The sequence below is a fragment of the Saccopteryx bilineata genome, chromosome 1 (genome assembly GCF_036850765.1).
Source record: "Saccopteryx bilineata isolate mSacBil1 chromosome 1, mSacBil1_pri_phased_curated, whole genome shotgun sequence".
NCBI classification, from domain to species: domain Eukaryota; kingdom Metazoa; phylum Chordata; class Mammalia; order Chiroptera; family Emballonuridae; genus Saccopteryx; species Saccopteryx bilineata.
The window spans coordinates 10,925,281-10,938,905 of record NC_089490.1 but is presented as its reverse complement, the minus strand read 5'-3'; the positions used below and the strand labels follow the sequence as shown (position 1 = coordinate 10,938,905).

The 13,625-nt window shown below is 58.2% G+C and overlaps 1 protein-coding gene and 1 long non-coding RNA gene across 4 annotated transcripts; one reads left to right on the top strand and one right to left on the bottom strand.

The window, feature by feature from the left end:
- Nucleotides 1-5,427: 5,427 nt before the first annotated feature.
- On the bottom strand, nucleotides 5,428-12,229 carry LOC136319772 (uncharacterized). Of its 2 annotated transcripts, none has more exons than XR_010728210.1 (3): nucleotides 12,181-12,229; nucleotides 7,222-7,321; nucleotides 5,428-5,535 (listed from the first exon to the last, which is right to left on the bottom strand). It is a non-coding gene; the product is annotated as an uncharacterized lncRNA (long non-coding RNA). The 2 variants fall into 2 exon arrangements; XR_010728209.1 differs by lacking the exon at nucleotides 12,181-12,229 and adding an exon at nucleotides 11,358-11,394.
- LTA (lymphotoxin alpha) lies at nucleotides 10,637-12,627 on the top strand. 2 transcript variants are annotated; one of them, XM_066252899.1, is made up of 4 exons: nucleotides 10,637-10,662; nucleotides 11,501-11,577; nucleotides 11,668-11,767; nucleotides 11,996-12,627. In XM_066252899.1, the coding sequence occupies exons 2-4, from the start codon at nucleotides 11,509-11,511 to the stop codon at nucleotides 12,406-12,408; spliced, it is 582 nt and encodes a 193-aa protein (XP_066108996.1). In that variant the 5' UTR covers nucleotides 10,637-10,662; nucleotides 11,501-11,508; the 3' UTR covers nucleotides 12,409-12,627. The 2 variants fall into 2 exon arrangements, with proteins under 2 accessions (XP_066108996.1, XP_066108995.1); XM_066252898.1 differs by lacking the exon at nucleotides 10,637-10,662 and adding an exon at nucleotides 11,071-11,196.
- The last annotated feature ends 998 nt before the right edge of the window (nucleotides 12,628-13,625 follow it).

The window sequence follows — 13,625 nt, the reverse complement described above, 5'->3', positions numbered from 1 at the left end:
CGACGGGCACACACACCCTGGAGTGCCCTCAGCCAGGGGCGAGAAGCCCCCGACCTGCCCACCCGCGAGGCCGTCCCGAGAAGGCCCAGCCTACCCCGGTCTCCCCCTGCCCCTGTGCCAGGCTCCCCTCTGCCATCTGCGGCTAGAGCCATGGACGTGATCAGAGAGGCACACACAGAAAGGGGAACAAAACCAGTTTCTCTCCCCTCCCCAGCTTCCCAGCCAGAACCACATCCTCCTCCCCACTATCCCCCACCCCCACCCCCCAGCACAGACAGGGCTTTCCCTTTGCTGAGTCACTGAACGGTCCAAGTTGGGGGCAGCCAGGAGCTGGGGGGACATAAGGAGGTTGTGAGAGGTCAGGGGTAGGAGCAGAGTGGATGGAGGAAGAGCCCTGTGGGGGAGAGTATTTCAGTTGCTAAAATTAGGAGCAGGGGAAGTAGGTGGGAAGAGCCGAATTATGTAATAAGCTGGGTTGTCTGTTCTTGGGCAAGGCGGGAGCCACACCCGAGGCCATCTCATTCCTGGGCTTCTCAGCCTTGCCCTCCAGGGCCCCGAGGACCAGAACGTGTGGAGAAGGGAAATGGCCATACTGGGGTCAAGCTGCGAAATTACTAGAGCCCTGAGGGAACAATTCTGCTCTCTTTTTAAGTACTTTGAGAACCTAGAAGTGTCCCAATCCTGTGTCAATGCCTAGGTACATATCAAACCTCCAGACAACCCTCCGATGACCCCCAAAGGGCTCATGGGTACATTAACGTGACACCTGTTGTCCAGGCCACCGGGTGTGACCAGACCTCCTGGCACCTGCAGACTGCCTGACATCTGATGAATAACCACCCTGGGCCACTCCTGGGGCGAAGAAGGCGGGACTGATCCATTCTTGAGAAGGCCCTTTTTACTATAATAATAACTCTTCACTTTCTTCTTTGGAAATACTTCCAGGGATTTGCCTGGCTGTGTTTCCAGTTTGTAAACCCTTGAATAAATCTTTTATCATTTATTTCTATCCAAAGCCTCCAAACGCTTTTTGAGTTTGTTTGACAGACAGCCTCAATTCTCAGCTCTCCCATCTGGCTTCTGCCCCCATCCCAAATCTGGGTTTCATCTCTGGGCAGTGGGGTCAACATCTCCTCCTGCAGTGGAGGGAGAGGTCCTGAGGGGTACAGGGAGCAGGCCTGGGGTTCCCAAGTGGGGCTGAGGGTGCCATCCCTCCCACTGCTCATGCTCAGTTCTCACTCCTGGGCCCCAGACTGGGGTGGGAGGTTGTGGACAGTACCAGTGCCCACAGCCATCACCCCAGAGCACAGCCAGGGACTTGGTGGAAAGAAAGGGCAGATGGTGCAGCAGATAGAGCTTCGGCCTGGGACACTGAGGACCCAGGTTCGAAACCCCAAGGTTGCCAGCTTGAGCGCGGGTTCACCAGGTTGAGTGCGGGATCATCGACATGACCCCATGGTGGCTGGCTTGAGCAAGGGGTCACTGGCTTAGCTGGAACCGCCCAGTCAAGGCTCGGATGAGAAAGCAATCCATGAACAACTAACTACAGTGCTGCAACTATGAGGTGATGCCTCTCATCTCTCTCCGTTGCTGTATGTCTGTACCCCTCCCCCCAAAAAAATTTTTTTTCTTAAAGAAAGGGCAGGAATGGAAGTACAGGCTTGAGCTGGCATGCGCAGTCTGCACTTGTCTACATCAGAGGAGCTTATGAATCAGAGACTTGGTTTTCATATTGGGAGCCCGGTCTGCACAGGAGAAGCCCAGGGGTCAAAGGGGAGGGTGTTGGAGGACCGGGAGGGGCAGTCCCCTGGGAATGAGGGATGGAAATGTGGGGTGAGCATGAGACCCTGGGAGAAGTCGAAGAACCAGGCCTCGGGCCTGGGCAGGTGCTGGGGCAGGAGGAGGAAGGGCTGGTGAGAAGAGCCCGGGAGAGGAAGCCGCTGTGATTCAGAGAAGAGACTGAGCTGTGAGCAACCCAGGCGTCCGGTTCCGCTGGCAGGCCGGGGGTTTCGGAAGTGGCATGCAAAGAGCTCGGGTTCGGGGGGAGGGGGGTCCGGACGCCAAGCTGGGGGTTGACAGGTAAGCGGCAGATAACGCTGGTGCCCGGATTTGCTCCTCCATCCGTCCAGATCTATGGAGTTTAAGCACGTCGCTTACCCTCTGCAAGAGTTAGATAAAACCGCAGCAAAATAAGGCCTGCAGGCCGCCCCCCACTCCCTCTTCTCAGTGTCCCTCCACGGTGTCTGGCCCCCAGCCCTGGGGGGGGTTCCCCTGAGATCAGGGCTCTTCACTTTCTCTGACCACACCGTTTCCGTTTCTGTGCCTCTTTTTCCTAGGCTGATAAAAATACTGAGCCCTAGAGGCCCTGGCTTCCTCTGACCCCCTGGGGCCAGGCAGCAGGCATCCTGTCCCCCGAGGTGGGGGCGGGGAGCGGGCCCAGGCATCCCCAAGGGGTGACTCAGGGCCCGCCGTGAAACGCGGGGGAGGGCCTCCTTCGTGCGTGGTAACGAGGAGTGCGTTCTCGGTGGAGGGGGCTTTGGGTGTCAGCGGGAGAAACAGGATTGGGAATGAGCCTGGTCACACTGAAGAGGGTCCCTTTGGGGACTGGGGTCGGGGCAGGTCTGGGTTAAGTCAGGAAAGGGACCCGCAGGGGGACTCCATTTAGTTCAGATGGGCCAAGCAGCAGGTGTCCCAAAGATAACCTCTGCTTCAGGTGTGCAGCCCTTAGGGGAGGCCGGCCCACACCCACGGGCTGTGCCCCGCCCGCGCTGGGGGGGGGGGGGCGGTGGACACGGAGAGGGGCCTCAGGGGAAGGAGAGGGCATGCGGGCTTGCGCTGACCCGTGGGCAGGGTCTCTGCGGCCGGAGGTGGACGGAAGGGCTTCGCAGGTAAATGGAATGGCCCGAGCAGAGGCTGCGAGTCAGAAAACAGTACGTTGGGGAAAAGTGTCCCGAGATGGACAAGCACAGGTGTGAGTGAGCACGTGCTGAAAGAGAGAGCCCCGCATCCCACGTGCTGGATCCCGACTTCCTCCAGTGCAGGGCGGCGAGGCGCGGGCGCACTGGGACCCCCATGCAGGACAGCGCTGCAGGGCCCGCACGGAGGGGAAGAAGAATGCGGTGTTTTGAACACCAGCTGCGTGTGCCTATGTCAGGCCCCTTCCTAACAGTAGTGATCCCGTCAGCAACTGCTCCAGAAGGTGGGCGCAGGTCCCCTCGGCGCAGAGGAGGAACCCGAGGCTGATACACACCCCGGAACGTGCGGAAGGCCACACAGCCGAACAGCAACGGGGTCACTACGCGCCTCTTCCTCTAAGACTCGTGTACCTACTACCGCGGTCCCCGTAAACTCCAAAAGGCGTTTAAAGAGGGAACAGATTATAGAAGCTGCAAGAGGATAGATAACTCAAGAGAAGACAACTGGGCCTGACCTGTGGTGGCGCAGTGGATAAAGTGTCCACCTGGAACGCTGAGGTCGCCGGTTCGAAACCCCAGTGTTTGCCGGGTTAAGACACATACTGGAAGCAGCTACTATGAGTTGATGCTTCTCCCCCATCTCTCTCTCTCTTTCTCCCCTCTCTCTAAAAGCGATAAAATAAAATAAAATAAAAGAAGCAGACAACTGACTGGATGGTGGGCCTGAGGGGACAGGGGTCTGAGGTGACTCCCAGAGGGGACAGGAGTTTTAGGTGACTCCCCAGTTCTGAGCCAGGCGGACTAGAAAGGTGATGGCGCCCCACACCGAGGAGCTGAGTGGCGGTGAGGAAAGGCGAGATGTTCATTTCAGACATTCAACCAATAAATGTTTCTTCGGCAGCTGATCAGAGCAAGGTGCTCTGCTAGACCATGGGTACGAGTGAAGTCAAGCCACTGCCCCCCGCGTTTGCGGTCTAATGAAAGAAACACTGGACAAGGATACACATAACAAGCACACCTAACACCGGGAGGTGCGAGGTCCAGGAGCAGTCAGGTGCTGGCAGCAGGCCCCAAGTCGCAGGTGCTGGCGGACCACCTGGGTGCCGGTTTCCTGCCAGCGGGTGGGGCGCACTGGAGGGCAGTCCGGGGTGGAGGCATGCATGGATTTGGGCACCCCTCCTCTCCCAGTGGAGGTTGAAGTTCTGAATGGACAGGATTTCCAAAAGAGAGGCGAGGAGAGGAGCCCCGAGGAGGACCCAGGGAGGGAAGAGGCTGGGGGAGCCGGAGAAGTAGGGCGGGGGCGGGGCGTGCCAGGCAGAGGCCGCCTCTGGCGCTTCCGAGAGGTCAAGGAGGTGAGGGTTGAAATGATCCTTGAGGTTCAGGATCTAGAATGATTACGAATTTCAAGAAAATTATTTCCACTTAGCAGAGGGGCCCAACACCTCTTGACAGAGGCTGAGGAGTGAGTGGGAGGGGTGAGGAAAGGAAGGCGGTGGGTACGAAGTCACAGAATGGTGAGTGAGGAGGAAACGAAGAGGCATCTCCAGTTCAACCCACGAGTCACACAGCCGAGGAAAATGTTACTGGTTCCCGAAAAAGTTGTTAGGTGAGGGGGTGATTAGCCTCTTGACATATCACACAGAAAAGGAAGGTGAGAGATGGAGCGGACATCTGAGGGAGAAAGAGAGTCAGGGAAGGGTTCTTTTCTTTTTTTCTTTTTTTTTTTTTAAAAAAATGAGAGAAGGGGAGATAGAAACACAAGACTCCCGCATATACCCCAACCAGGATCCATCCGGCCACCCCTGTCTGGGGCCGATGCTCAAATCTACCGAGCTATCTTCAGCACCTGGGGTCGACACCCAAAGCAATTGAGCCACTGGCTGCAGGAGAGGAAGAGGGAGAGAAGGGGGAGAGGGAGGAGGAGAGAAGCAGATGGGCGCTTCTCCTGTGTGCCCTGACCGGGGCTCCAACCCAGGTCTTCCATATGCCAGGCCCATGCTCTATCCACTGAGCAACCAGCCAGGGCCAGGCTGGGTTTTTATTTTCAAGAAAAAAAAGTATTTGAATACGTAAAATGAAGGAAAGGGGCAGGAAGAGAGAAAGACACTGAAAACATAAGAAAGGGGAGAAAGAATACAGTAAAGACAGAGGAGGTGGGAGTCAGAGTACAAAGGATCAGCCTAGGACAGGAGAAAGCAACTTCTCTCAGTCAAGAAGAAAGCAACAATGAAGCAAAGTCAAAGGGAAAAGAAAGAGGTCAGGAGCTCTACCCTGGATGGCCCTCGGCTCAGGAAAATAGATGACACTAACCGAGAGTGAAGAGGCGGGGCGGGGCGCGAGAGAGGCGTGGAGTCTGCGAAGAAGGCTAAGAAACACCAGGGGGGGGGGGGAGTAGGCAGGGGGGCTCCCTGACACCAGGCGGTCAGGACCAGTCACAGACCGCAGGTAGTGCGCTGACCCCTGCAGTGTGGCAGCCGAGGAGAAAGACTCAAGAACGAGATCGTTAGGTTTACCCGAATCAAGTTCTCCAAGGTCGTCCTGGTAGAGCATCGGGGAGGTGATTGCAAAGCTGCAGCACCGAGAGGCCGGCGTGGAAGACTCATCTTTGTGGTTTTGGAATCTGGAAAGATGGTGGTCGGGGATGAGATACGGACAGACACAGAGCTAGATGTGCTAGTTGTCAAGAGCATGACAGACAGCCTGACCAGGCGGCGGCACAGGGGATAGAGCACTGACCCGGGATGCTGAGGGCCCAGGCTCAAAACCCTGAGGTCGCCGGCTTGAGTGCGGGCTCATCCGGCCTGAGCACGAGGTTGCCAGCTTGAACTAGGGGTCACTGGCTCAGCATGAGTCACTCCCCCCCCCATCAAGGCACATATGAGAAGTAATCCATGAACAACTAAAGTGATGCAACTATGAATTGATGCTTCTCATCTGTCTCCCTTCCTCTCTCTCTCTTTCTCTCTCAGAAAAAAAAAAAAAAAAAGCGTGACAGATATGTTGGTGAAGACTAGTGTACCGACAGGAAGAGCATGGCCAGTGCAAAAGGGCTGGGCTTCGAGAGGAAGAGGATGTCAGCAGCGGTGTGGGGGGAGAGGGGAGAGCAGGGGCCTCTCCCAGCCCCCTGCCCTTAGCGATGCAAGCGGAAGGAAGAGCAGGCTCCATCAAAGACAGAAGGAGCGTTGTTAGGATGAATCCAGGTTTCCAAATGTGCTTTCAAAAATGAAACAGAGGCTTCGACTAGAAAGAGAGCTCCACAGAAGATTGTGGAGTGGGTGGGTTGTCTCACCCAGAGAAGGTTCAACCCCAGGGAGAGCTCAGAAGACAAAGTCTAGATGGTTTTGCCTCTGGAGACGGGAGGTTGCTGGTTCTGGCTAAAAATGGAAGACGAGGGGAAACAAATACCTTGAAGGGGTCTTGGCGTGGGGGGTTGGGGGGGACGCACGAGATCGGTGTCTCTTCCGGTTCCGTGGCCCTAAACCCCTACATACTTCATGCTACAGCCCCCAAGAGGTAGAGGCTTACCAGGTCCAAACCTGAGCATTTTGGTTCTCCCGCCCCATCGGAACCTGCCTCTCGGCCGGTCTCCCCGTCTTCACCCCCACCCCGGCCATCTCTCCGGTCCATCCTCCAGTCCCGTCAGTTCTAACCCCTGAACGATATCCCAGATTATCTAGTTGTCACCATCCATCTTCGTGGCCGCCACCATCTTCTCTCCCGGATCAGGGCAATGGCCTCCGATCTGCTGTCTGGGCTCTCAGTGTGGCCTCCTACAAGTCTGTCTGAACAGGGGACCACAGTGCTCTTTACACCTGTGCACCCCGTCACCTCTGCCTCACACCCCTCCTTCTCTCTCTCTCTCCCTCTCTGTCCCTCCATCTCTCTTTCTGTCTCTCTATCCCTCTCTGCCTCTCCATCTCTCTCTTACACACACACATGCCCACACACGGACATCCTCCAGAGCTTCCCATGGTTGAATAAAACCCGCCGCCCCCCCCCCCTTGCCTGGCCTTGTGTGACCCAGGCCCTGCTCTCCCCTCTGACCGCCTCTGCCACCCTCTGCCATGCCATACTGGCTCCTTTCTGCCCCTCCACACCCCGAGCTGGTGCCCACCCTCTGGCCTTCACAGATGCTAGCCCCCTGTGCCTGCAATGCTTTCCCTGCAAATCTCCGGCCGGTCACTCTGGCCTTCTGGGTCTCAGCTTAAACGCCACTCATTCAGAGAGGCCTTTCCTGGCCTCGGGGTCTGAGCAGTCCCCGCCACCCTTGCCACACCCCATCTTACTTCCTCCCAGCGCCTCTCACCGGTCGCTCTCCTCTCTGGTGGATTTCTCTTCCATCTTGCCTCCGGGGGGGGCTGGGGTCCCCGCCGACTGGCTTGCCACCGCACCCCAGCACACAATGCCTGCCCAGGAAAGACAGTGCGGGGAGGGAGGGATGGAGAATGGGGGAAGCTCAGCGTCTGGTCTGTGGCTCAGTCTGGGCTTATCTTTAGAGTCAGGGTGCCCTGTAGGGTTAAGGCATAGCAAACAGTTGGTTTCAAGATGAGCTCTAGAGACAAGGTTGGGTTAGTTTTAGACGATAAGTTTGTTTAGGACCTCATTCATTGGGACGTGTCTAGATTTGACGAGAGGGTTGAGTTTGAGCTGTGATTTGGGTTGAGGTTAAATTGGGGTTCGGGTCAAGGTTGGTACGAGATCCCAGTTTTGATCTTGAGGCTCCGTTTGGGTGGAGCTCGTGTCACTCCAGCCACACTGAGAGCGTCAGAGATTTCGCTGGTCTCCCCACAGAGACCACTGTGGAGACTGCATCTCCCTCAGTTTTGGGGCACAAGACTCCAGCCACCAGCGCTCCCACTCAGGGAAAGCCCCAAACCAACTGCTGGCCACCCCAAGAAAGAAACCGAATTTCACACAACCTCTGAAACTGAGATTGAAACCAAGATTGGCCCGTCTCAAGGAGCGCCCTGCAGCACAGCGCCAACTTCCGTGACCCCCAGCGCCAGCCCGGGCTCTCGCCCTTCCTCCTCTCTGTCTCTCGGGTCTGCCCACCGCTGCCCACCTTCCCCTTTCTGTTCGTCGGAGCCTCCGTCTTTCTCTCTGACCTCGTTCCTCCCTTTCTGGTTCTCACTGTTCACCTGCCACGCCCTTCAACGTTGTTAGAGAGCTGAGAGGGTTCTGAGCACCAGCCCCTACCACTGAAAGACAGAAACCCACAACAGGGAGAGAACCCCCCCCCCCAGAGAGAGAGGGATATGGAGAAAGGAAAGGGTCAGGGACCAAGAGAGAGACCCACAGAGGAGACACAAGAAACAGTGAGGTTAACAATGAGAAGCCGAGATGCAGACCAAGGTGTCTAAAAGATTCATCTGTGACCCCTCCCTCAGCCCCCTCCCCCCAACTCCCATACCCCAACCCACTGTCCACAGCTGCCAGACTCTTCTTTCTCTTTCTTTCTTTCTTTCTTTCTTTCTTTCTTTCTTTCTTTCTCTCTTTCTTTCTATTTATTCATGTTTAGAGAGAGAGAAAGAGAGAGAAGGGGCAGGAGCAGGAAGCATCAACTCCTGTGCCTTGACCAGGCAAGCCAGGGGTTTTGAACCGGTGACCTCAGTGTTCCAGGTTGAGGCTTTATCCACTGCGCCACCACAGGTCAGGCCAGACTCCTCTTTCTCACACAGCGGTCTGGTAGGGCCCTCTCTCACTTAAAATTCTTGGTGACTCCCCAACACCTTTAGAACGAAATGTAAACTTCTCATGGTTTCAAGCGGTCAGGATGCGCTCTCAGGGCAGCCTCCCCAGCTGGCCGCCGCCCTTCCGTCTGTCTGCACCCGGCTGCACGGCCAGTGTGCTCCGTCCCTGTGGTTCCGGTCCCTCCCATGCTGTTCCATGCTGTTCCCTCTGTCTGGCATACTCCCCACCATCCTCTTTGGCTCAACACCTGGTGCCTGAATCGCCTCTGCTGGAGTTCGACGGCTTGTCTGTGGGCTGCCGTGAGCCCAACGGGCACGAAACTTATCAGACCTTATTGGAATTTTCTGATAACCTTCCCGTCGCCCACACTGGTCTTTGAGGCCCCAGAGGTCAGGAGACTGGCTGCCTTTCCTGTCGGAGTTCTCAAGGTCAGGTCCAAGGTGCTCGATAAGCGTTAGCGGAGCAGAGAGAGAGCTTGAGGAGATGGAATGGGAATGAAAAGAAATCACCGCAAGTCTAGTAACACGCACCAGGCGAAGCCGCAGGGCTTCAGGCGGGGGAGGAAAGCCAACGAGCCCGCACGCTGCCTGCAGGTGATGCGTGAGCCACAGGACAGCAGGAACCCCTCAGTGGCCTCGTGCCTAGGACAGGGGGGTGCTGTCGTTGTTGGGGACGGATTCAGCCTCGGTCACCGCGCCCTCAGCACCAGCCCCTCCAACACCCTCCCGGATGAAAGCAGGACCCCCGGAATCAGGGTGATCCTTGTTCTGTCAGTCTTGCGGAAACACCAATTAAAAAAAAACAAAACGCCTGACCGGGCGATGGCACAGTGGATAGTGCGTCAGACTGGGATGCGGAAGACCCAGGTTCGAGACCCCAAGGTTGCCAGCTTGAGCACGGGCTCATCTGGTTTGAGCAAAAGCTCTCCAGCTTGAGCCCAAGGTTGCTGGCTCGAGCAAGGGGTTACTTGGTCTGCTGAAGGCCCGCGGTCAAGGCACATATGAGAAAGCAATCAATGAACAACTAAGGTGTTGCAACGCTCAACGAAAAACTAATGATTGATGCTTCTCATCTCTCCGTTCCTGTCTGTCTGTCCCTGTCTATCCCTCTCTCTGACTCTCTGTCTCTGGAAAAAAAAAGAAAAAAAAGAAAAAAAAAACCCTGCTTTCTTTTTAAAACCCCTGAAACTTGAGAACTCGGGGGCGCAACTGGCTCCCGTCCAAGAAGATTCACCCCGATGTGCGTCACACTGGCCAAAACCTAGAAGCAAGCCGAAGGCCCCCTCAACGGAGGGCCGGCTGCATGAGGGAGAGCGCCTTCACCCCGCAGAAGTCACGGGGCGACGAGAAAGCCGCTACCTCCGGGGGCGGCGCCCGCATGCACAGCGCCTGCCCGCCTGCCCGCGGGGAAGAGACCAAACGCAGAGGAGCGCGTGCTGTGTGGTTTCGTTTATCTGAGGTTCAACAGCAGGAAGAGAGAATCTATGGTGATCGAGGTCAGAAAGCGGTTATCTCTGGAGGGGTATTCACTGGGAGGGAGCGTGAAAGAAACTTCTGGGCACCCGAAAATATGTGGAACTGGGTGGTGGCTTCACGGCTCTACACGGAGGACGGAGGGAGAAGTCCACCAGGCTGTCCTCTGGGAAGAGGAGCTCCTCGCCACACCTCAGTCACGTCAGGAAAATGGGGGGGGAATCCTTAACAGTTTCAAAACACTGAATGGGTTCTACAGACGCAGCTTCAGGCCAGTGGCCCAGCGGCCACCCTCCCCGCTCCTAGACGGTGTTTGTCTGGGGCTGTGCACACCTGCTCTGTTGGGGGGGTGAGGTGGAGGGCACCCTTCAGGACTGAGACGCAGCCCGTCACGTGACTGCGGCCATCTTCTCTGGGTGGGGGGACCGTGCAGCTGTCTCTCTCCCGAGGCGCCTGTGCAGAGGGCTCCATGAGTATTTTCACTGGGACAACGGGCGTATAACCAGGATGTCCCAGGCAAGGGGCTCACGGTGGCTCTGCGTGTGAACCCTGACAGACAGACCACCCAGGATGGACACATACTGGTTGGTACAAGTGTGACTTGGGCCATTTGGGACGAGGATAAGGGGGTACTGGAGCAGGAAATGGGCACAGAGAGAAGCCTGCCGTCAGCCAGGAAGGCCGAGGTGTTAGATGTGACAGCTCTTCGGGGAACCCGGCCTCCAGCCTGCACCCCGGCTGCTCCCCCTCTGGCTCCCCCGAATTTCCTGTCCTTCCCTGGAACTCCTAAGCCTGACCCTACTACTCCCTGACCCCACCGCCTTTCCCAGAACTCAGTCTTCTGAGCCCCTGGCCTGCGGTTCCCTCACAGGCCTCAGCCTTTCCTGCCTTCAGCTGAAAAGGCAGCATCTTCTAAGCCCTGGGGGCTTCCCCGGCCCCAGCCCTGGCCTAGAACCCGCCTGCCACTGCCGCTTCCTCTATAAAGGGACCCAGGGGCCCCCCGCACAGCAGGTGACACTCTCCCACCCCGGCTCCTTGGGCTGCCCCGTGGCGGACTCTGGCGGGCCCCTCCTGCACCTGCTGCCCGGGCCAGGCCCCTCCTGCAGCTCCGGGCCTTGGTGGGTTAGATTCTGGCTTGTTCTCTCTCTCTCTCTCTCTCTCTCTCTCTCTCTGACTCCCCACCTGTGGTCTCTCTCTCTCTCTCTCTCTCTCTGTCACGGTTCTCTGTTTCTGCCGTTCCCTTCCCGTTTCTGTCTGTCTTTCTGTCCCCGCTGCTCACCTTGGAGTTTCCCTGCCTGCACGTCGGCCCCTTGTCTGTGTGTCACCTCGTCTCTGGTGGTGGCTGTCGCCTGCCGCCCGTGGAGGAGACCCATCTTCCGCCGGGCGCCCCGCCCCGCCCCATCACTGTCTCTCTCCCTGCAGGTTCTCCCATGACACCCCCTGAACACCTGCGCCTCCTCCTTGTAGGGCTGCTGCTGGCCCGGCTGCCTTGGGCCCAGGTGAGGCCGCAGGAGGAGGGGCTGGGGCGTAGGGGTGGGGACCCAGCAGAACCTCGCGCCCTGAGCTTCCCCATCTCTATTCTCCCGTAGGGGCTCCCGGATGTCAGCCACTCAGCTGCACCGACTGTCCCACAGCACCCCCAGAAGCACTGGGCACAAGGCACCCTCAAACCGGCCGCTCACCTTGTTGGTAAACACCCTCCTGCCCTCCCGGGCTCTGCCCCGCCCCCTTCAGGGCCCCAAGCAGCTCTGTGCTCCACTTCTCCCCAACTTTCCCCACCCACCCCACCCCCCAAAAAACAGAGGTTCCCACTCCCTTCCGTCCTCCCAGCCCCCCACCCAGGAGCTCAGTCTAGGGCTGAGAACTCTGACCCCCCAGGCCCTTGACCGCCACCCCCACCCCTGCGGCTCTCCCCAGGAGACCCCAGCAGCCAGAAGGCGCTGCGCTGGAGAGCGAACGCGGACCGCGCCTTCCTCCGCCAGGGCTTCTCGCTGAGCAACAATTCGCTCCTGGTCCCCACCAGCGGCCTCTACTTCGTCTACTCCCAGGTGGTGTTCTCCGGGCAAGGCTGCTTCCCCCGGGCGGCCCCCGCCCCTCTCTACCTGGCCCACGAGGTCCAGCTCTTCTCCTCCCAGTACCGCGTCCACGTGTCCCTCCTCAGCGCGCAGAAGTCCGTGTGCGCGGGGCCACAGGGAGCGTGGGTGCGCTCCGTGTACCAGGGAGCCGTGTTCCTGCTCACCCGGGGAGACCAGCTGTCCACGCACACGGACGGCGTCGACCACCTGCTCCTCAGCCCCAGCAGTGTCTTCTTTGGAGCCTTCGCTCTGTAGCAAAATCCAGAAAGAAAGAAAAAAAAATTGGTCTCAAGGCCTCCTCCCCGCCTTGCCTCCACCCTGACCATTTCAAGGGGCGGGCGGACGCCTCTCTGTGGACCGTCCGGCCATTTCCCCACCTCGGGTCTGCTCACACGTCACCTGCGGCCTCCAAACAAGGAGTCCTCGCACCCCAGGGTCCGCACCTCCCTGAACCACCCAGACGGACGGACGGACGCTGGCCTGAGGCTTTCCTGCGGCCCCGAGAGTTTGTCTGCCCCGTGCTGCCGGCCCAGGAGGCCTGGACGTGGACGGGAGCAGACACGTCGTCGGGAGCTGGGGGAGCTGTCTGGAGGCAGGGACGGGGGGTATTTATGAAGAGGAAAAAATTAAGTTATTTATTTATAGAGGACGGAGAGGAGGGCATCATAGAGGGACCTCAGGAGAGACAGAGACGGCTGGGCCCAGGAGAGGAAGCTGAGAGGCATGGCCGGAGGGTGACCGGGAGAGAACCAGTGGGCTGAGGGCCGCCGCTTGACTGGACACCTCGCGAGGGGCTATGTGTACCCTCGCTGGAGTCCAATAAACCTTTTTTTTTTCTCTGGAATGCTGCCCGCCCGTGTCTGTCTGTCTGTCTGGAGAACAGGGAGAGTTTCTCAGGTCTCCCTAAGGAGTGGAGGGAAGACAGAGGCCCCAGATGGGATAGGAGCTGGGGGCACACAGAGAACCAGGGGCCCGAGGGGCTCCGCAGGGGATCCAAAGGACAGGCCGAGGAGACAGGACCACGCAGGTTCAAGGTCTGGAGGGGTGGTGGTCAGGAGGCCCCAGCACACCCGGCCAGCTAGAGAGAGGCTGTGAGGGACGGGAGTGACCGGAAGCCTCCGGAGAGAAGGGGCCACACTAACGGGTCTTCAGGACTGTGGGGACGGAGCGTGGGGCTCCCTGGAAGACAGGGCCACCACCTGAGGGCCTCGAGGAATAAGAAACCCCTCCAAGGCGAGGGGGCTTGGAAACACGGGGGACATTGGAGGGGAGATGGTGACGCCCAGGGGCTCAGAGGACAGGGGCTGTCTCCAGGAATCTGCGGGGAGCAGGAGGAATTCTTTGGGGGATACACGGCCACACACAGAGGTCCTGAGGGGTGAGGACTTCATGCAGAAATCAGGGCGTTGGGGCTCCTTTGGAAGCCAAGAGTGAAACCAGCACTCTGTCCCCGGTCAGAATGAAAGGAGAAG

What these genes read in the sequence shown, in the direction of transcription:
- LTA (XM_066252899.1), top strand. Translation starts at nt 11,509, where the DNA reads ATGACACCCCCTGAACACCTGCGCCTCCTCCTTGTAGGGCTGCTGCTG. An exon ending in CCCGGCTGCCTTGGGCCCAG is followed by an intron (nt 11,578 to 11,667) that starts GTGAGGCCGCAG and finishes ATTCTCCCGTAG; the next exon opens with GGGCTCCCGGATGTCAGCCA. An exon ending in ACCGGCCGCTCACCTTGTTG is followed by an intron (nt 11,768 to 11,995) that starts GTAAACACCCTC and finishes GGCTCTCCCCAG; the next exon opens with GAGACCCCAGCAGCCAGAAG.